At 36.8% G+C, this 23637-nt stretch overlaps 1 protein-coding gene across 1 annotated transcript in view; it reads right to left on the bottom strand.

Annotated features, from left to right (window-relative positions):
- PLCXD3 (phosphatidylinositol specific phospholipase C X domain containing 3) overlaps nucleotides 1–21250 on the bottom strand; it is a 191318-nt gene extending 170068 nt beyond the window's left edge. The window contains exon 1 of the mRNA XM_003925894.3: nucleotides 20912–21250. Within this exon, the coding sequence (XP_003925943.1) occupies nucleotides 20912–21014 (103 nt within the window). The 5' untranslated portion in view covers nucleotides 21015–21250. The remainder of the gene's footprint in view (nucleotides 1–20911) is intronic.
- Nucleotides 21251–23637: the final 2387 nt, after the last annotated feature.

The following is a 23637-nucleotide window of genomic DNA, read 5'->3' as shown; positions in this document are numbered from 1 at the left end:
ACATGTGAAAGAAAAATTATTTTTAAAGTAATTTTTAAATGTTATTGCTTAATGAGTTCAGAATTTCAGTTTTGCAAGATGAAAAATGTTCTATGGATGAATAACAGTGATGATTGTACAACGATGTGAATGTACATAATGCCGCTGACCTGCATACCTAAAAATGATTCAAATGGTACACTTTACATTCTGTATATGTACCACAACTATTAAAAATATGACAATATTTCAGTCTTAAAAAGCAATTGCTGAATCCAATGTAATATGTTAGAAGTAGCAATTCACATTCTTTGTCTATTTAGATTTTGAATTGCTATTTTTGTTTTTCCTACCCAAAATACTGTCAACACCACTAACACACACAAAATTAAGTGGCCTCATTTTACTCATCTTGGTATTCTCATACATATTTTTAAAGGCTCCAAATGCATTAATACAGAATTCCTCTCATTTTCAGGAGGCAATTATTGATCTCACCATCTAATATGTAAGAAAATAGAAGCACAAAGGTGCTAAGTGACTTGTTTCACTTCAGGAATCCAGACTGCCAGTTATGACTCAAAAACCATAAGGCCCATTTTAATATGTACATTAGAGGTACAGGGGGCTGTAGCTATATGTATTATTTTCAAAACTTAAGCAGATTGACTTGGTTAAGTAAATTCTTGTACTCATAAAAGTCTGTGACTTAAGATCCTGGAGCATGCACACACATTCTCACATACACACACATACACCCACTAACTGTACTCTAAAATATTTTCACATATATTCATTGAACAATTAGGACCTAAATAGATGAGCCATGTTTAAGTTACTATATGCATTAGTCACACACCTTTAGTTCTGAGCAACTTTTTGCAAAGTGTTTGTCCTTACATTTCTAGGCTTTTAAGTCCAGCAACTTTCTCCTTTTCTAGTCATTTATTTGATCAACATTTAGCAAGGAAATGCTATCACCAAATATTATTGTATGCCCATTAAATTGCTTAAATGGCCCTTAGATTAATTTTTTGTTCATATAAAATATCTGAATTGTAAGCTTGCTTTGGGGAGAAACATATTGCTCAAAAAATTTCAAGAACTCGGCCCTGAGGGTCATTTTAGCATCTTGACTTCAGGAACTGCCCAGGTAATCCTAACCTGTGTATAGTTAATGGAATGATGACAGCCTGCAGTCTGCATATCTTCTATTGCAGAAGCCTCTATAATTACATTGACATATGAGGAAAATAAATTCCATCTACTGGCATGCTAAAACATTGTTCTTAATCCAATAGCCTTGGAAATAACATTCAGGTCCTAAATTGAAATTTGTTCCTGCTGTATTTAACTTTCAGTTCATATCCTGTCTGCTAAGAAACTACTAAGTCCTTGTAGGCAATTAAACAATAAATAAATAAAACTTTATAAGAAATGAAAGTAAAGACCAGAAACATGCTATGGAGAGAGGATAGTAAAGTATATATAGGAATAGGTGAGATTTGATTTGTTCAGTTGGTCAAGAATTCACTAGGTTAACTCTTAACTCATTCATTGAGAACTTAGCATGTCTAAGCATTGTCCTAAATGTTTCACACTTAATTCCACTTAACTCACACAATAATTTTATCAATTATTTCTACTCTCATTTTTTGGTAAGAAAAAAGACATTCAAAGAGGCTAAGTAACATACCCCAAATCATACACTATCTTAGAGCGAAAAAATTATCTTAAAGGTCATTGAACTTAAATCCTGTGTCAATGGAGATGTTCGGAAGATAGCCATAAGATTCTCTTTAGACACTTCTACTAAAGAGGATGAGTTTACTACTTAAAAAATCACATTGATAAAAGTTTCTTTCCTTACTTTCAGTTTGCCAAAACCTTCATCCCTCTAAATTGTATTCTTTGGTTGCTTTAATTTAGAACTCGAGATGCCCCTCCTTCATGTATTTGAAGAAAGAAGGCTATATTCTCATCTGCTGTGGCTTCTAGAAGCTTCAGAGTAATGACCTGGTAATGTCCTTCTGCAAAATCCCAATCCTTCAGTCCCAGCCTCCTCTCTAGAACAAACTAAAGAAGCTCTCCAGAGTTTTTGTGGAAACTTTAATCCCAGAGTGAAGCACCATGTTGCAGATAGGTTCTGCCCAGTTCAGAATCAGCAGGACGATCACACTGCCTACTCTACAAACTGTATCTGGTGATGGAGCCCAGTATGCATTACACATTTTTGCTGTCATGTCACACTACTGACTTACAGTCAGTTACTGCCAGTTGGCTACTTGCCATAGGTCTTTTTCTCACAAACCATAGCTAAGTCTGGTTTCTGCTGACCTGCTGTTACATAGGTACTTTTTGATATTTCAAATTATTTTTAGTATGAATCTTGTTGAAGCTAATCAGAATAGGTCCAATTAATCTTCAAGTTTATAAATCTTTTTAAAATTTAGGTCTGTTACCTAATTTATCCAGTATTCTACTTGTTACAATCAGCCTTGTAGCAACTGGAAGTTTTCTCCATATTGAGAGAGAACTCCAGTTAGTACATGACATCAAGAGACTGGGCAGGAAGAATTCCATGGACCACTTCTCATTCTAGGACAGGAGGACAGTCCAGGGCTAAAGAACTTAAGCCTAGAGAGAAATGTCTGGTGATATAAGCTTGTCCAGAGCTTACACTTGGGCAAGTAAATGTACGATGAAGTCCAGTCTGGCTGAAGCTTCCCTGTGTTTCTGAGAAATCTGCTTTTGGATTTCCTATTATCTCTGTCCATATATATTATACTCTGTTTCCTCTGCTGGATCAAACTCTTGGTGGTCATTGTCCTCCCTGGATAAGTATATTCTCCCAATCACTTGCTACTCTATCTGCCTGGCTAACATCTCCACCAATGGGAAGATTCTATCACTTTCTCTGGGTACCTCATGTCTGCTCAGCTGCATCGGAGAAGTTGAGTGCTAGACACAATAAGTTAACTATTAAAGTAGTTAACTTATTCTTCACAGTCTATGGTTAGTCTGCTTCTGGAGCCTAAGCAGAGCTAAGCCTCAAACGGAAGGACAGAAAATTTGAGAGTCTTCAACTGAGGTGAGACAAGAATAAAGGAGCTTATAGAGGCAGAAAACCAGGCAGTCTCTGCCAGAGACCCTGTTAGCAAAGTAAATGAGGTTAATTAGATGTGATGTAATGGTAGAAAGAGCTACATTTATTGACTACTTACCCTGTGATACACCTAACTACATATATTATCCTATTGAATTCTGAAAACAAAGAATATGAGGTTAATACTGTACTCATCTCAATTTTAGAGCTGAGAAAATTGCACCTTAGAGGGTATTTAGAGGTTCCCCTGGAGATAATTTGTAAGTAGCAGAGCCATAGTTTAAACCAAGGTCATCCATGGCATGAATCCCCCTGCAGTTTTACAGATATAACACCTGATCATACTTGAATTACCAACTTACAGATAACTAGAATGCAAATTTTAAAACTAAGGCAATATTAAAAATAGCATAAGGTTTTTTCTGAAGGCACAGTCCAATCTAAAATTTCTTCAAAGCCTTTATTATGATTAGTAATCATTAACTATATAAATATAGAAATAAGCAATGTGATTGCACATATAATGTCATAATGGCTAAAAATTGTTCCTTGAAACAAATTCTTATTTTATTTTGTTCAATTATCATGTACCTCATTCAAAAATATGGAATGCCAAGATAGTCTTTATTAAAACGTAACATGATCATCCCTTTGTTCGAATTAACTTGTTTCAGTTAGCACTTCTTGAAGGATTTTGGAAAAAAGGAGCTGACTGACTACTATTTTTGGGTTCTTTTGCTCTTAGATCAACAAAGCAGAAGCTTTTGTGCAAGGGCACAGTCTCTGTACACTTATTTTGTCATCTGATAGGCAACAAATATTTATTGGACATTCACTGTAGGACAGCGCACCAGAAAAGATCCAGAGAAGATCCTGCCCTTGAAGAGCTTATATTCTACTGATTTGAGAAATAAAAATATATAAACAATAGTTATTCATAAGCACTAGATAATTTATGTGTACTATAAGACAAAATAATTGTTAGAAAAATGATAAAATTGGAGTAGACTGAATTTGCTAGCATGATCAGGGAATGTCTCCTGAGGATAAGGTGTCACACTGGACACTAGGAAGGAGTAAAAGAAGGAAGCCTAGTGATGATCTGGAGGAAGATGACAAAATCTCTAAGACAAGAAGTTAGGAGGGTATGAGGGCCAGAAAGAATGAATAGGATTAGTGAGAAAGGAAAAGGTGGAAAGAGCCGAGGTCAGAAAAGGTGGAAGGAGCTGAGACAGAAACCAGTAAGTTTAGTAAGTTACAATGGATGGCTTTATTTTTTACTTACTTATATTTGAAACAGGGTCTTGCTTTGATGCCCACGCTGGAGCGCACTGGTGTGCCCAGGCTGGAGTGCAGAGCTCACTGCAGCCTTGAACTGGATTCACACAATCATCCTGCCTCAGCCTCCTAAGTAGCTGGGACTACAGGTGTGGAGGGTTTTATATAAGCAAATGATGTACCTAATTTACACTTCTGAAAGATACTCTGTATTGAGGGTCAAAAGTGAGGGCAGGAAAACTGGTTTGAAGACCAGTGGAAATATTCATGTGGGAGATGGCAGCGACTAGATTAGGAATGTAACAGTGGCAGTAGAGAAAAGGGGAAGGATGGCAGACATATTTTAGAGAAATATTCCACAGAATTTACTCTTTGAATGGTTTTAGGATTTGAGTAAAAAGTAAAAAAGAAGAATCACTCCTAGGTTTTGGGCTTGGGAAACTAATTAGTAATGATATAAAGTACTCAGATGAGGAAAGCTTGATAAGGAACACATTTGGCAGTGATGGTGATATTCACAGAATTATTTGGATCATGTTAAGTTTAAGATTTCTATAGGAAATTCAAATGCTTATGATGGGAAGGTAGTGGGATATATGAGGACAGAGTCCAGCAAAGAGGTCTGGGCTAATGATTTAAACTGGGCAGTCATTAGCATGTTGATGTTATTTTAAGGGATTGGATTAGATATTTTCACCTAAGGTAAAAAGGTAATGATAGAAAAAAAAGAGTTAAGGTATGAGCCCAGGGTACTCTAAGATTTCTTTATATGTCAATAAAAGGCTACAGCTCACAAAGATAACTTTATGAAGGCCTGTAGTGAGGAAGTGAAAGAAGAAAAGTAAGGTTAATGTGGTTAGGAGTAATGTCAGCAAGATGGCAGAATAAGATGCTCCAGACTCTCCTTTCTCTCATGAAGATACTGATTCAACAATACATGGACCAATTTCCTCTATGAGAAATCCTACACTCCAGGTGAAAATGAAACATGTCGTATCAAAGCCAGTAGGAAGATTATTGGGATCCTCTCACCAGAGTCCCTGCTTCCATCACAGTCATGCGATTGGGAAGAAACTTTGAGCTCCCAGATTCTCCCTAGGGAGAGAAAGAGGAGACTAGACAGCATGTCCAATATTCTGACTTTTGGAGAAGGCTGCCTAGGGGACTGGCTTTTGTCTCATCTGTAAAAGAGAGCTACTGAGATCCAGAATATACTAGACGTCTGGTGGTCACTGATAACAAAACTACTGGGAAACTTGCTGCCTCTTCAGAGGGACTGAGGTACAGCTGACAGAAGCCAACACAGTTTAGCAGCCTCTCCCTCAGAAAGGGAAGGGAAAAGTAAAGTATGCCTCCATCCTACTTTTTGATGAGATACCCAAGGGGTTAGTTTCTATATATCCTGGCTTTGGAGACTGATATGACCTGGCATATTCTAGATGCCTGGGAAGCTCTGAGAATATAAAATAGCAGGTGGTTTGCTGCTTCTTCAGAGGACTCACAGTACAGCAGTCAGGCATCAGAGGGAGTCAGAGATTAAAAGCTCCTGAAAAAATCTACTAAATCTTCCCAATTAGATATGCACAGGTCCAGAGAAGACGCATCCACAGAAAAGGTTTGAGAGTCTTCCAGAAACCCTAGTTAGGCTAAATGATGAATATCTTTCCCTTTACAAACTCAGTCTGTAAAGATTATGAGAGGTGTATTTTTTTCAAGTGTATAAATATCAACACAAAGGCACAAGAAATATGAATAAATGGGAAATGATCAAATCAAAGGAATAATATTTCTAGAAACCGACCTCAAAGAAACAGAGATATGTGAATTACCTGACAAAAAATTAAAAATAACCATCATAAAGATGTTCATTAGTTCAGGACAATACATACAAAAAATAAAAACTTCATCAAAGGTAGAAAATATTTTAAAATAACAGAAATTTTGGAGCTGAAGAATGCAATAACTGAGCTGAAAAATTCCACTGGAGTTATTCAACAGCAGACTTGATCAAGCAGAAAAATATTGCAAACTGGAGGATAGATAATTTGAAATTATCCAGTGAGAGGAACAACAACAACAACAAAAAAGAATAAAACAGTAAGAAGAAATTCTTAAGGATTCATGTAAAAGAATTAAGCAGACCAATATACACATTATGAAATTTAAGAGGAGAAAAGAGACACAAATGGGGAAGAAAGCTTATTTAAAGAAATAATGGCCAAAAACTTCCCAAATATGAGGAAGGAAACAGGCATTAAGATTCAAGAAGCCCAAATCTAAGGAACCCAAATAAGTCATTATCAAAACACATTATAATACAATTTGCAAAATCAAAGACAAAGAAAGCAACAAGAGAAAAGTGACTAGTCACATAAAAGGAAAATTCCAGATTATAAGTAGATTTCTTAGCAGAAAACTTGTAAGACAGAAGGAAGTAGAATAATAATAACCAACCAAGAGCACAGTATCTGACAAAATTGTCTTTTAAACATAAAGAAAAGGTAAAGGTTTTCCTAGACTGAAAATAAAAGCCTAGAGAGCTTATCACCATTTGACCTATCTTACAAGAAATGCTAAAAGGAGTCCATTAAGTAAAAACGAAAACATGCTACATAATAATGTGAAAGAATAGGAAACTATGTAAACTTAATGGTAAAGGTAAATATAGAGATAAATACAGATTACTATAATACTCTAATGATATGTAAATCACTTTCAATTCAGGTCTAAGAGTTAAAAGACAAGAATATTAAAAATAACTACGGCTATAAAAATACATTAATGGATATAAAATATAAAATATATAATTTATGATAGTAACATAATGTATGTGGAGGGAGAAGTAAATATGTAGGGTTTTTGTATGTGATTTAAGTTATTTATTTTTTAATTTAAATAAAGTGTTATAAGATGTTTAAAACTAATGGTAGCCACAAAGAAAAAACCTATAGAAGATACAAGAAAAGAGAAAAAAATCAGAGTATTACTACAAAAAATATCGATAAACTCAAATGAAGATAGCAAGGGTGAAAAAGAGGTATGAATAAGTTACAAGGCAATAAAAAAAAAACGCAATTAACAAGACAGCAATAGTCTTTTCCTACACAATTTTTATAAAATATAAATAGATTAAACTTCCCAAATAAAAACCCAAAGTGGTTGAATGGATAAAATTAAACAGCAAGAACAACAATTCGTAAGACCTATGTGCTGTCTATGAGAGATTTGCTTTAGACTTGAGAATATACATAGGCTGAAAGTGAATAGAAAAATATATTCCAGGCAAATGGTAACCAAAAGGGAAAAGGAGTGGCCATATTTATAACAGACAAAATATATTTTAAGTCAAATATTGCTACAAGAGACAAAGAAGGACATTATATGAGTTATATAATTTGATGAGTCAAGTCAACCAGGAGGATATAGCAATTATAAATATATGCACACCCAATATCAGAAAACCCAAATATATAAAGCAAACAGTGACAGAACTGAAGGAAGAAATCAACAACAAACAATAAGACAAGATTTCATATCTCACTTTTAATAATGGATTAATCATCCAGACAGAAAATTATGAAGGAATTGGACTCCAACTGCACTGAAGATAAAATGAACCTAATGAACATATACAGAACATTTCATTTAGCAATAGCAGAATATACATTCTTCTCAAACACACATAGAATGTTCTCCAAGATTGATCACACAATAGACCCCAAAACAAATCTTAGCAAAGTTAAGAATATTGAAATTATACCAAGTATCTTCTTCAACCACAACTAGAAATCAATAGCAGAAAGAAAGCTGGAAAATTCACAAGTGTATGGAAATTAAACAGTGCATCCTTTAACAACCAATTGGTCAAAGAAGAAATCAAAAGGGAATTTAAAAAAAAAATCTTGAGATAAAAAAGATGGAATTAAAACACAACATTCTAAAACATATGGAATGCTGCAAAAGCAGTACCAAGAGAGAAATTTACAGTAATTAATGCCTGTATTAAAAAAGAAAAAACCCTAAATAACCTAATTCTATACCTTAAGGAATTAGAAAAAGGATAGCAAACTAAGCCAAAAGTTAGTAAAATTAAGGAAATCATAAAGATTATCATAGAAATAAATAATAGGAAAGGCAATAGAAAAATCAACCACACTAGGAATTTTTTGAAAAGGTAAACATAATTTACAAACATTTAGCTAAAGAAAGAGAGAAGACTCAAATAAACACAATCAAAATTGAAAGATAAGACATTACAATGATTTCCACAGAAACAGAAAAGATTATAAGATGCTACAATAAACAATTATACCCCAACAAATGGGATAACCCAGAGGAAATGAATAAGTTCTTAGAAACATACAACCTATCAAGACTGAATCATGAGGAAATAGAAAATGTAAACAGCCTATAACTAGTAAGGAGATTGATTTAGTTGCTAAAATCTCTCAACAAAGAAAAGCCCAGAACCAGATGGTTTAAAGGTGAATTCTACTGGAATTAATGCCAATCCTTCTCACACTCTTCCACAAAAACTGAACAGGAGTGAGCACTTCTAAATTAATTCTATGAGACTGGCATTACACTGATACCAAAGGCAGACAAAGACACTACCAGAAGAGAAAACTATAGACCAATATTTCTAATAAACATAAATGAATAAATCCTAAATAAAGTATTAGGAAACTGAATTCAACAACACATTAGAAGAATCATACACCATGATTAAGTGGGATGTATCCATTGGAGGCAAAGATTATATAAACATATAAAAATCAATTAATGTGATATACCATGTTAACAGAATGAAGGATAAAAATAACATGATCATATCAATAGATGCAGAAAAGGCATTTGATAAAATTTAACATTGTTTCACGATAATAAAAAAAAAACCCTCAACGAATTAGGTATAAAAGAAATGTACCTTGACACAGTAAAAGCCACATATAGTCATATTCAGTAGTGAAAGTTTAAGGCTTCCCCTCTAAGATCAGGAAGAAGGCAGGGATGGCCATTCTTACTACTTCTGTTTATCATAATACTATATACACTAGCCAGAGTAATTAGGTTAAAAAAAAAAGGGTATCTAAATAGAAAAGGAAGAAGCAAAATTATCTCTCCAGATTACATGATTTTATATGTAAAAAACGTATATTCCAAAAACTAAATAAATTTGTTAGAATTAAGCAAATTTAGTAAACTGCAGGATACAAAATCAACACTAAATAATTGGTTGTGTTTTTATACACTAACAATGAGCAGTCTGAAAAGAAAATTAAGAAAACAATTCCACTTACAATATTATCAAAAAGAACAAATACTTAGGAATAAAAACAAAGGAGACAAATTTTCAATCATCATTGAAAATTTTCAATGATGATTGAAAATTGCAAAACATTGTAGAAAGAAATTAAAGAACACACAAACAAATGAAAAGTCATCATATGTTCAAGGACTGGAAGACTTAACACTGTTCAAATGTTACTATTCCCCAAAGCAATCTACAGATTCAATACAATCCTTATCAAAATCCCATGGCCATTTATGTAGAAATAGAAAAAATAGTCCTAAACTTATATGGCACCACATAGGACTCCAAAATCCTAAATTTATATGGAATCCCATAGGACTAAAAAAAAACTCATAATTTTGAGGACTAAAAACAAAGCTGGAGGCCTCACACTTTCTGATTTGAAAACATAGTACAAAGCATAGTAATCAAAACGATGTATTTCTGGCATAAAAACCAATAAAACAGAATAGGACCAGAAATAAAACATCACATATACCGTTAACTTACCTTTGATAAGATACTAAGAATACACAATGGGGAAGGATAGTCTCTTTAACAAAGATGCTGAGAAACTAGATATACACATGAAAAATAATGATTTTGGATCCTTATTTTACACAAAAATCAACTCAAAATGAAAAGGACATCAATAGATATTTTTCAAAAGAAGTCATACAAGTGGTCAACAGAGATATATAAACAAAAGTTCAGTGTCACTAATTATCAAATGCAAATTAAAAGTGCAATGAGATATCATCTTACACCAGTTGGAATGATTATTGTTAAAAAAACAAACAAACAAAAAAGGATGTTGGCAAGGATGCAGAGAAAAGGGAAGTCTTATACATTGTTGGTGGGAATGTAAATTAGTACAACCTTTATGGAAAATAGTATGGTTATTTCTCAGATAACTAAAAATAGAACTACCATTTGATCCCACAATCCTACTACTGGTCATCTACCCAAAGGAAAATAATTCAATACAAAAAAGACACCTGCACTCATATGTTTATCTCTGCACTATTCACAATAGCCAAGATATGAAATCAAATTAAGTGTACAACAATAGATGATTGGATAAAGAAAATGTGGCATGTATACACAACAGAATACTATAATATTCAGCCATAAAAAATCATACGATAACTTCTTTTGCAGTAACATGAATGGAAGTAGAGGTCACATTATTGTAAGTGAAACAAGCTAGACACAGAAAGACAAATATTGCATGTTCTCACTCATAGGTGGGTGCTAAAGTATGTGTACATATGGATGTAGTGAGTGGAATGATAGACAATGGAAACTCAGAAGGTTGAGGAGATAAAAGAGGAGAGATGCAGAGAAATTACAATGTACATTATTTGAGTGATAGATACCCTAAAAGCCTGGCTTGACCATTACGCAATCTACATACTTTTATCCCATAAATGTATATATCATATGCGTGTGCACACACACACACACACACACACACACACACACACACACAAAACCTAAACTTAAGACCTGAAACTGTAAAACACCTGGAAGAAAATGTAGGGGGAATGCTTTATAAAATTGTGTTTGGCAATGAGATTTTGGATACGAAATCAAAGCCACAGGCACCAAAAGCAAAAATAAACAAGTGGAACTACATCTATCTAAAAACTTTCTCTGCAGCAAAGGAAATAACAGAATGAAATAGGAGAAAAGACTTTCAATCCATATATATGATAAGGGATTAATTTCCAAATATATAAGGAATTCCTACAACTCAATAGCAAAAACCAAATAACCCTATTGAAACTAGACAAAGAACAAGTATAGACATTTTTCTAAAGAAGATGTGAAATAGCTAAGAGGTTTATGAAACAGTGCTCAACATCACTAATCACCAGGGAAATGAAAATCAAAACTACAGTGAGCTATCACCTAATACCTATTAGGATGGCTATCATCAAAAATATAGAAAATAATAAGTGTTAGCAAGGATGTAGAGAAATTGGAATTCTTGTACACTGTTTGTGGGAATGTAAAATTATGCAGCCTCTATGGAGAACCGAATGGAATTACTTCAAAAATTTAAAGATAAAACTACCACATGATCTAGCAATCCCACTTTGGGGTACTTATCAAAAAAAATTGAAAAATTGAGATCTTGAATCAGGATCTCTATTCTCATTCCAATAAACTTCAGTATTGTTCACAATCTAAATGTATATCAATGGATGAATGGATTAATAAATATGGTATATACATACAAATGTACTATTATTCAGTCATAAAAAGAAGAAAATCTTGTCATATGCTACCACATGGGTAAACCTGGAAGACATTTTACTAAGTGAAATAAACCAGTCACAAAAGAACAAATATTGCATGATTTCACTTAGATGAGGTATCTAGTAGTCAAACTCACTGAAGCAGAGAGTGGAATGACGGCTGCCTGAGACTGGGAGAGAGGGGGAAAAGGGAAGTTTTTATTCAACAGGTATCAAGTTTTAGTCATATAAGATGAAAAAGTTCTAGAGGTCTGCTGTACAATATTGTTCTTAAGGTAGCAATACAGTATTGTATACTTAAAAATTTAAGAGGGTAAATTTCATGTTATGAATGTTACGGTTTTTACCACAAAAAAAAACAAAAAACAAACAAACAAACAAACAAAAAAACGCTAAGAAGCCAAAAGAATAACATGTTTCACGAAGAGAGGTGTGATGCACCACATCAGTGTTGCTGAAAGGTCAAATAAGATGATAGAGAATTAACCATTACTGTGGCAAACTATAGATCATTGGCTACTTTGATAAGTACAATTACAGTGAAGTGATGGGGTAATGAGATTAGTGTGGACTAGGTAGAGAAAGATATAACAATCTGAAGGCAGAGAAGATATTTTTACAAGTGTCAGAGAAATTTAGTGACAGGTGTGGTAACAAATAGTTTTTTTTTTTAATGGGGGTATTATTACATATATTTTTGTGCTGACTGGAATGATCTACCATAAAGGTAGAGAAAAATGATGAGAAAGAGAGAGTGGATAAACTCAAAAGTAAGCTTTGAAGAGATTTGAGTGGATGGGATCCAGAACACAAGTGAAAAAACTTAGCTTAGAAATAAGCAGGTCCAGGTCTTCCTGTTATCTAAAGGATATGCAAAGTATATGGAAATAGATGCATTGTAGGTTCAATGGTGGATAACTGAGGAATTTTTTGTCTATTTGCATCTAGTTTTTAAATATAAAATAACAGGTGAAATAATCAGTTTAGATGAGGTAGGAAGGAGGAATTAATAGGAATGATAATGTGTGTGTGTGTGTGTGTGTGTGTGTGTGTGTGTGTGTGTGTATGTATGATTTAAACTTTTCTTTTTGGGTAAAAGCACATCAATTAACTATTAATGTGCTTTAATACAATGGAGCCCTTTCTTTAGCATAGAATAAGATGTGAGGTAATCGGTACAGATGAAGTAGGAAGGTGTTGATTTGAGATCAAGAAGAGGTATAAAATTGTCAGCTCAGAGACAAGAAATGAATTTACTAGGGAAGCGTAGTAAGCCTCTCTGCCTGTATTGAATACCCATTTAAAATTACGGTCAGAAATTTCCAGTGAGTCCAGGCATCCAAGCTGTGTAATTTTTCTCCAATAATGTTCATCCACTGAAATATTCTGGGATCTGAGTAGGTAGAAAGTTGAGTTTAACTGAATTGGGGTTTTCCAGGTAAGTAGAACAGAAAAAAGTGAGACAAGAGCATTAAGATAATCTCCAATGGTGTGAATCTCATGTAGGACCAAGAAATTTGGCTTTGTCAGCAGAGAAATAAGGACATGAAGGGGTGATGAAGACTAAACAAAACAAGCGACATTCATGGCAGGAGCTTTACATTTCTCTGACTGTCTTTTTTTTTCCTGAGAAAGGGCCAGGGTAGGTCATGCAGGTGGGTGTTTAGGGCTAACTCTCTGCTAAGGCAGCTGTGGTTATCTTCCTTCTACTCTTCGTCCTCCTCTAAATGGCAACATGGGTGTATAGACTGAGACATACATTGAGATAAGTCCTATTTGCCCACTAGGACTACAAGTGCATCTTTCTCTCCACTACCTTACAAGCCATAGAGGGGTTCCAGGAAAGCACAGTAGGAAATTAAGATGACTCTTTACCATAATCCACTTTGTCTCATGAAATAAAAATTTTTCAAGTGAATGGAAGAACCAAATTATCCTTTAAAATGTTAATTAAGGATAAATGTAACTGCTTCATAAAAATTAACTCACAGAAAGAATTCCTCTATGTAAAACACAACATTAGCTGGCATTTAAGATAGAGTATTGTAAGAGTTGTCCACTCGCAGGACCTGTAATGAAATATAGGAACATAACAAGAGCACATAACAAATCCTCGGGCCATCTGTTTCAGTACCTGACCTCCGGAGGTGACTAATCCTGGCTGCTTCTCGAGAATATTTAACCATCTCCTCCTGCACCTCTCTTACTGACCTATCTTCCTCTCTTAATAGAGCATAATAAAAACATATGGTGCTGTAAAAAGCTTCTGGCAGCAAAATTCCATCTGAACCATGATTAAATTTTTTGCTCACTTTTCCCTTCCTTCTGGAATACATGATATAGTTAATTTTTGGTCCTCACTCTTCTGAAATTGATTCGAACCCTATCCATCCCAGAATAGATGAGAGGAGACTATAAACTTCTTGAGGACATTAATTCCAATGACTATGTCTAGGACTTCCTTGAGTGCTCATCATGGTGGCATGTTCTCTGGTTTCCAAAAATGTATACTTTTGGGTGAGAGGCATCCTCACTGGTGGTAATAGTTAAATTTTCCAGCAAACAAAGCTTACCCCGTCAAGCCACAGAAATAAAATGTGTGTGTATGCACTTGTGTGTGTGAGAGAGAGATTTAACCTTTTCTTGATGGGTCAGAGCACATCAATTAGCTACTAATGTGCTTTCAGACATTGGAGCCCTTAGGGATTACTTTAGGGATGTCAGATTATTTGGCTTTGTTTACATTATCCCAGGCTGCTCAGTGGGAAAAATATAGACCCTAGTTGTGTTCCCACTCTAGACCTGTCTAGAGGAATGATTAGATTGTACCCACTGGAAGTCTACTTACAAGAAAAAATCAAGAAGCTTCCTGAAATAGAAGTTATCTTAAGAGGAAGTCAATACAAACACATATGTGTAGATGCAGAGAGTGAGGCAACATTGAGAATAATGTAGAGAAAAAAAATCTGTCCCACATATTGTTCTCTGCTCAGCCACATAAAATCAAACCTTAGTTCCAGGGTAATACAGCAACAACAACATAATCAATATAAACCAGGCAAAAGGTTGCTTGGTTTTCGCAGTGCCAGCAATCAGGGCTTCAGCAGTGATGTCATGATCAGCATTAGAAGTTGGCATCAGCAGCTTCCACAATGGGGAACCAAGCTCTGGGAGACTTTGACCCCTGTTAGACATTAACATGCTCAATGTGGGCCTCTACAAACATAGCATAAGCTCTGGAGGAGCTATTAGGCGTTGTGTTATTTTGGGCATAAATCTATCGAAGCACAATTTCTCTGTATGTCAAAGGAGCAAAGGTGACAGCTCTCCAAAGCTTTCCCAAAACAGGAAAGAAGGAAAATGACAGATACCATGGCGTAACCCAAAAGACTGGTTCAATCCAGCCCAAATGATTGGCTTATAGATCATACTTAAGAATCCATCCAGATTTCTAGAACTATTTGGAAGTTCATTAAGGAGGTATTTGGAAGGAGTTGGACAGCTGACAGTTGCTGTGATTCTGATTTTACTTTTGGGCTGGTCAAGTGTAGGGAACACTATGTTTTGTGTCAGTGTATCTCCATTTGTTAGTCTTCCCTCATAAATATTCCCCATTGTCATTGCTAATATATGGCACTCAACAGTTTTCATCTTCGTTATAATTTGCTCTTTCTATTCTGATTGGGTGGAGTTGACATTTAAATAGGGGTAAATAAACTCTATGTAAGGTTATAATACGTTTTTATATGAGAAAAGTATATAGGCCTTAATGTATGAACATTGTGGTATCCATTTAAGCAACTAGAGGGCTGCTTGTGTGTGTGAGAAGTTTGACTATTTTAAAACAATTATAGTATCAAACAAACTGACATTCAATCTAGTGAATTATAAACTGTTATGCATGTTTCTATTCCATGTAAGCTATGCTTCAAATAAATGAGATGTGGCTTGCAAATACAAACAAGATTAATCATTTTCTATTGAAAACCAGTTTACAGTTTGCCTTTGATGATGATGCTTTTGATAGCTTTATGATGCTATGTTTTGCATTATTTTGTGATGACACTTTTACTCAAGAACAATATTGCAAAGGTCTAGCTTACAGATAAAATGAATCAACTTGTAACTTGTAACAGAAGTAGCTGGTCCTGTGCCCAACAAAGAATGACTCCTCCAAATGGACAAAGAGCCAATAGAGAGATGTTTCCTAAATTGGTATTAGGTATCACTAGTATTACCAAATGGACTGATTTTAAATGCTATTGATTAAGAAGCAGCAAGACTTTAAGGAAATGAGGGGAAAGGTTTTACATTTATCATAGTGACCAAATTTGAACATTTAAGTAGCAATTAAATCATATTTATTGCTCAAGGTACATAATGACCTCTAATGTCAGTTATCAGTAATGTCCCTAACTTGGGCCATTAGCTGTGAGTCAAATATGGTGTTCTGGCTTTAAGCATGATTATACATTTGGAAGCATGTACAGATTTCATGGCCCAATACAAAGGGCCTAGTAAAAAACGTATATTTAAATTAGGCTCTGACATTTACATAAAAGCCCCGTTTAGAGCTACACTAAAGCAGCGTTTCTCAAACTTTAAATATGTATATAAATCATCTAGGGATTTTGTTAAAATGTAGATTGTAATTAAATAAAGTGCAGAGTCTGAGATGCAGCATTTCTACCAAACCCACATATATGCTGATGCTGTTGGTCCCTGGACCAACTTTGAGTCACAAGGCCTTAGAATATTATTGTTAGAATGTGGAAAAAGCACGTGTGCATAGGAAGATGCTTTGTGAATGACCAAATAGCATACATAACACTTTACATTGATTAACAATAGTAGAGGATTCAATTCATCAGGAAAAGTCCTAGTAGAACAAGTTATGTTTTAGATATTGTTCAATTTTTCTTTTTTAGAAAAATTTAAAAAAAACCTGGTAATTAGAGAGGCAGAATAAGAGGCATATTCATCCTAAACAATGTTGTTGCTTTTTTATTGCCTTGAAAGATTCACTTCTTATCACTATCCACCAAAAATTGGAGGGGGAGGGGGACACTGCTCTGGTTTTGTTCTTTAGAAGTTTTTATTACAATTAGACCCAGTCCAATCCTAGAGATTGACTTAATCCAAGTAAAATAGAAATAGCAAATTACAAAGAAGAGGAATATGGTTGACTCCAGGAACACAGGCAGCAACAAAAAGAGATCACTGCTGGAGGAAGAAATTAAAAGCTAGTAACATCAGACACAAGAACAGAGACTTGGAGCTGTTTAAACTCAGAGCTGTTTAAACACTTAGCTTCCCTTAGTGAACCTGTTGTTTTCAATTGGTATTTGCATTTTCTAAAAGAAATAAACAAAATTCACAGGCATAATCATCATTTCTGTGTTCCTTATCTAAAGTACAATCAACAATTCCCTGTTGGAGAAAACATAGACACTTTCTGAGTTTCCAGTCCTACAACATTTTGGCCAATATGTTATTATTACATAGTCAGTTTGCTGCACTATATGAAAAATATTTTTATCACATATTAGAGAATGCAAAGCAGTCCCCTCCCATGGGCTAAACCATTCCCAAGATTTCAGATTTTGGACAGGATGACTCTCTGTCACAGATGCAGATTACCAACACCTTACTTGTTCCCATGATGAATCTCTTTACAACAGTTCTGGAGCCACCATGATTACAGAATTAGAACTCTGCTTCAGAGAAACTGAATTTTCATCAGTCTCACTTGTACCTAAATTTTATACTTTGTCTTCCTACTTCCATCTCTGTTTATCCTCTCTCACCTGCTTATAGTGAAAGGCAGTATCATTCACAATCCAAAATGCCATTATTAAACAAATATGCATGAATGAAAACTTAGTTTAGCGCCATCAGAGAGAGAGAGAGAGAAATAAATGACAAGGCTGAAATGTAACTGTCAATGTGTTCTGGCTTTGCCATTTCTTTAAAAAATAAATTGAAAGTGAAATACTAATACCAATTACTAACAATTCCTCAGCCCAGTCAATATCATGTCATGAAGTCATTTAAATGCAAAACAACTATTGAGAGATTACTCTGAAAGCATTCAAAATGTAGATATTTGAGAAATATTTAAAGACCACCAGAACTACGCTCTGGTGGAAAATTCACACACCTGCAGATTGTTTTTTCCTGTAACTCTGGGTAATCTGGGTAATCTGGGTCAGCTGCCCTAAGTACGTAGCCTTATAATTAGGCAGCTCTTCATTCTCCAGCCACTTTACCTAAGAAAACCTGAAGCTTTGAGGATGACTGAGCAGCAGTTCCCCTCAACAGAAACACTTGTGTGGTGCACCAGGAGTGGTTTTAAATGGTGGAGATAATTACTTAATTTGAGCTGTAGCAACTGGCCAAGTAAACATGTAGCAGCCAGAAAGCTATTAGCATGATTTTAAGGCAATTATTCCATTAGTGTTTAATAGTCTCCAATTAGTCTTCTCTGACTATCAAAGTTTGAATATCTTCTTTTCCTCCAAAAATTCTCAGTGCTGAGTAATGCAAAAAGGTACCAAACCTGTTTTTAAACCTGGTTTTATATGTATGGATCTTCCAAACCAATTTACAGAGACATGGGGGCATTCAGGAGTATACAGTTGATGAAATATGTTGTGTCTATTTTTTCTCCCAAGTACTGGAATTAGAAGGGGAAGCTTTTCAGGGGATCCATTTTAGTATAATACCAAAAGGAGTTGGGAAAACAATATAAATTCCCACGGAAGCCCAATGCCACCATCTTTATGCCTGTACTCTAAGATTGCCCAAATACCAAAGTCTCTCACCTCAGGTTTCATTTTGTCCCAGGGGAGGAAAGGAAAATTACTCTGTTCCCACGAATGCTTAGTTCCTTGTTTCTTAACCCTAGTTAGTCATAGTTGCTGCTGAATCATCCAGATGCAAATCACAAAGCCTTTCCCTCCAAAATTTTCAGGGTATCTTCCCAAAGGTCCAATTAAGGGGTCAGATCCCTGAACTGATAGGGATAGATAGTAAGTCCTCACTTAGCTTCAGTTTTTTCATCTGTGACATGGAGGCAATAGGGCCCACACTGCCTGCTTCATGAGGTTTTGGGAGGATTATGTGAGCTTGTGTATGTAACAGAGCTTCGAAAAGTGAAATATTGCAGAAATGTAAGGTAGGCTCAAAAAGGTATGATACATCTCTCAGAACTAGACAAGAAAACTTAGGCTTTTAACTCTGCATTTCTAGAGAGTCACCTGCCAGAAGGTTTGCATCACAGTGATCGCCCTTCTTACCTTCTATGCATGCAAAACATTCAGGGGAGACTGTGAAAGCAACTATCTAAAATCTAAATAAGAACGAAGGAAGAAAAGGAATGGGGATGACTGTGGAAGTGAGAGTAGAGTTATGCCCAAGTTGTGCTTTCTACTGTCTCCTTGAAAAGAACAATCCCCAGGCTCACCTAGCAGCAGAGTAAGTGCAGCATGGAGAAGCTGGGGTTGGTTCTTTTCCTTGGAGATCCCTGGCTTGTAGGAAGCTATCTGTTGAAGAAGGACAAAAGGAGACAACCCCTTCTGTGGATAGCACTTGTAGTGCAGCCTGTGCCTGCCATTGCTGCCAAACATCTCCTTGACTAACAACCATTCATTTGAGCGACAACTGATCAATGGCAGCACTGTCGGTGGGAGCATCTAGTGATTTTCAAAATAACCCTTCTTTTGTTTTTGTTTTTGTTTTGTTTTGGTCTTTATCATGTTTTCCCCCAATAGCTGAGAGGGGGCGCTGGATGGGGCAGATCAAGAGCAGGTAAACCAGAAGGTTGAATTTAATAACCCAACTCAGCTCAGGGCCAGAAGTGAATTGTTCATGAGTAATTTGCCCTCCAGCCCAGCTCTGAAAAGATCAGGTGTGTGCTCCCCCAGCCCAACTGCATAGCCCAATTGGTAATGAAGTATGACCGTGTCCCCAGCTGTCATTGTTGTAAACTGTCCTGAAACGACCCTCCCTCCTGGATACCTGAGCTAGGGGTTGCTAGGAGCTCCCACCCTAGAAACCTGCCCAGTCTCTGGTCCAAGTGGCACACGTCAAGCTGAAGCTTCTTGATCCCTCGCATCTTCGCATCTCTTCCTCGCTTTGTCCACGCTTCCTTCCTTCTAGGCTGTCTGGACACATTCTCAGTCACCTTTCCCCTACTATTTGCCTATTAATCCCACCCTCCCCTCCAGGACAAGCAGGGTCCCCTGCCCAGCTTCTGTCCCAAGCAGCAAACGCAAGATCCGCAAGGGTTTGCCTTTCTCACCTGGCGAAGTGTGTTGCTAACACGCACTTGGACCAGACCGGTCCACTTGGCCAGCCCCCCCGGGGCCACGCCGATGCGAAACGGTGCCCTCTGCCCGTCGCCCCCTTGGGCTCCTTTTCAAGGGCAGCTATCACGCCGCCTCCAGTCCCTGAACTTTCATCACTCTTCGGGAAGCGCTTTGTCTTTTTAAAGGAGATTGGGGACGAATATTAATGACTCTAGCTGAGAATCTATCAATCCGCTCAATTCCGTGCCAGGGAGGGACTCAGGTCCGTGCACTGGAGCCGAGCCCCTGACACTAGCTCGCGTTCACCGCACATGGTCACCCCACAGACCCAGAAATCGCTCCCACTCTCCCAAATCTGCAGGGAAAACCACAGGAGCGGGTCACGAGACACCATCCTAGAGCCCAGCTTCTCCTCTGCCCCAGTCCTCCGCACGCAACCTGCTTCCAGAGCCCAGGAGAAAAGCAGTCACCTTGACTCTAGCGCCTCGGTCCTTAGAGGTTTGGAAAACACTAGGAAGCCAAAGGCTACCAGGCACGCGCTCGCCTGGCCTGAGACCCACCCTGGAAGACGAGTTTCCCTCCCGCGGGCATCGTGGCAAGTTACCACTTAGTGACAGATAAAGCAGGGCGGGGCAGGTGGAGCGGGCGCCGAGCGCCTAGCCGGCAGCCCCTGCGCGCCTACCTGGAATGGCTAAATTGGTGAGGGGGATGCTGTGGATGCTCTCCGGCAGAGTTGCCATCCAGTCGGCTAATTTCAGCTCGTCTTTCCCCTGAGACGAGGCCATCGTGCTAGTCGGCGTGCAGCGCGCTGGTCCCCTTACTCCTCAGGCAGGTTGGCAGGCTGCTGCCGCTAATCCAATGTTTGCTCCAGCCCCGCTAGAGTTTACACTCCTCTCTGCGCCACACCCACAGGATGGCGCAGACACATGCTAATTTTAATAATTATTCAAAACACCCCATGCTCCCTTAGTGCCTTCGCCAGGCTCCGCTGGAGCTTTTGTTCCTGACGTCCGTGATCAGCTCTCTCCCCTCTCCCCTCCCTCCCCAACTCCCTCCTCCCGTCTTATCCTTCCTAGGCGTCTCTCCGCCTTTCCTCGCCATTCTGCAGCTTTCCCTGGTTTCTTATGTTTCTTTCCTTTTCATTTTTTTTCCAACTGCTTTGCCCATGACTTGCTCGGTTCTTTGGTGTGACTTTTTCGTCCTGTTTGTGTGCAAAGAGTCTTGCTGTCGAACCTAAAATCCTAGTAGACTTTGGGATGTTATTACTTCCCAAGGAACAGACTTCTCATGCTGGCTTTCAGAGCTTTCCATCCCTATCAAAAAGCTTTTTTTTTTTTTCCCTTAATCTACAACAGGTTATGCCTTTCCTCAGCCAGAGACCACAACCCTGTTTATTAAAAAATGATGATCTTTACTTACTCTTTTGCCTACTTTGTGCAATAGCTGATAAGTGTGGGTCAGTGAAGGGCATGGTAAATTCTAGGTGGTTCCTACTTAATCCTGGGTACCTTGCTCCAGACATTTCAAAGTCAAGAAATGCTACTTCCCCTTCTTTTCTCAGATCATGAGAAGTCTATGTTATTTCTATGGAGAACACTGTCTCTGACCTGTCAGTTTCATGGCACTCAGGGTAAGACTGGGGCCTTATGCTGGAAGAAAATCACCACATCTCCCAGTGACATACTCTAATTATTGCCAGTAGCATTTGGTGGAATGTATTTGGCACCATTCAAAGTGATCTATGTGACTGTCTGGATTTTCATTCCTTTGCAGACTGGAAAGATGTGCCTCTCTCAAGAGAAATCACTCACTGCACCTCCGAAGAACTGTCTGGGTCCACCTGCTCTCAGATGAGTAAAAGGAGAGAGATGAAGTTTCGCAAATATAATGAGATCAGCGGTGGCCTGAGTAGGAACTATAAGAGATGTGCTGGGCCTTTGCAACCTAGGAAATGGATATGCAATAAAGAGACCTCTGTTCTTTCATGCCAGGATTGTGTAAATTTTTATTTTTCTATAGGAAAGGCTATTAGAGTGGGGAAATGACAATCAACATAGGAGAGAGCGAGCCATGAAACATGAGAATAATTATTTAAGGTTAATAAATCCATTTAATCCCAAATAGCATTTACAAAAAAGAAGAAAAAACCTAGAGCCTGGCTCATTTTCTATGAAGATGCTAAGTCCAAAGAATATTCACCCACAAATGGGGAGAACTATGGGAAAGAGAGAGAGAGGAGAGATAATGCCTTACTTTGGTGATCAAATTTTCCATTCCCCTTATAAAGGAAATTCATACCTTCAAGAGGACCTGGTACAGTTGTCTATAGTGATGAGGAAGAGATGTACTAAAAATTTTTCCCCAAATAAACCTTAATATACATGCTAGTACAATAGAACCCATGTATCCTTTTAATTAGGATGATAATTTAGCTTATTATAGGACTCTTGGTCAAGACATCGACAAACACCACCCTTCACAAGAAACCTACAAACACCACCTAATGCTGGTGATCTCTAGGCATAATTGCAGAGTAATGAGGAAAGTTAAAATCTAACAGTCAGCTGCTCTGTCTCTGAGTAGTTTGGGCAGGTCTTCTAGTCTCTGCCAGCCCCAGTTTTCTCATATATATATTTCATATAGAGTGAAGCAGACATGTAATATTTACTTTCAACTTTTAATTCATGCAGACAACTCAAGATATGGACCAACGTTTTCCCCCCACAAAACAGATGAGAAAATACCAATGGTTTTTAATTATGGCATTAATAGTAGCCTACCTCTGAAAATAAAATACTTTTAGTCATAAATGAAAAGAGGAAAATCACTCATTGCAGTGGTTTCATGCTACCACCAACAGTTGTTTGTGTAATGATCTGCTATCCATCAAATTCATACCATGCAAAGTTGATGAACATGCATACTCATCTGGAGCATTTTCTTACTTCATATCCTCTTTCAGCCATAAAAATACATGACTCTTTGCTATGTATTTTCTTCCATTAGTTCATAATCTTTCTTAATCATTGGAGATATATATTTTATATATTTTATTTTTGTAACTGAATTGATTTTGAATTATGTTCTGAAAAGCAAGGCTTCTTATAGGTCAGAAAACTTTAGAACATACTTTAGTTGAATAATATTTTAAAAGAAGAACATTGTCTAAAACAATTCAGCCAGATTATTTTTATAAACACAGTATTCTAAAATATACACTTTGAGTCAGACTTAAAACACATCCAAAAGGACAATAAAGAACCTTTGTGAAATTGACTATTAATAATCTATTTTTTACCATTCTCTACATCATTTATTTAGATAGTTCACCTAAATCATTTGACTGTGTTTTAAAAACAAAAAATGTTTTTGTGCTTAAATTCAAAGTGGAAAAAATAGTGATGACCC

This window comes from Saimiri boliviensis, chromosome 1 (genome assembly GCF_048565385.1).
Source record: "Saimiri boliviensis isolate mSaiBol1 chromosome 1, mSaiBol1.pri, whole genome shotgun sequence".
NCBI lineage: Eukaryota > Metazoa > Chordata > Mammalia > Primates > Cebidae > Saimiri > Saimiri boliviensis.
This window is presented reverse-complemented; position numbering and strand designations above follow the sequence as displayed.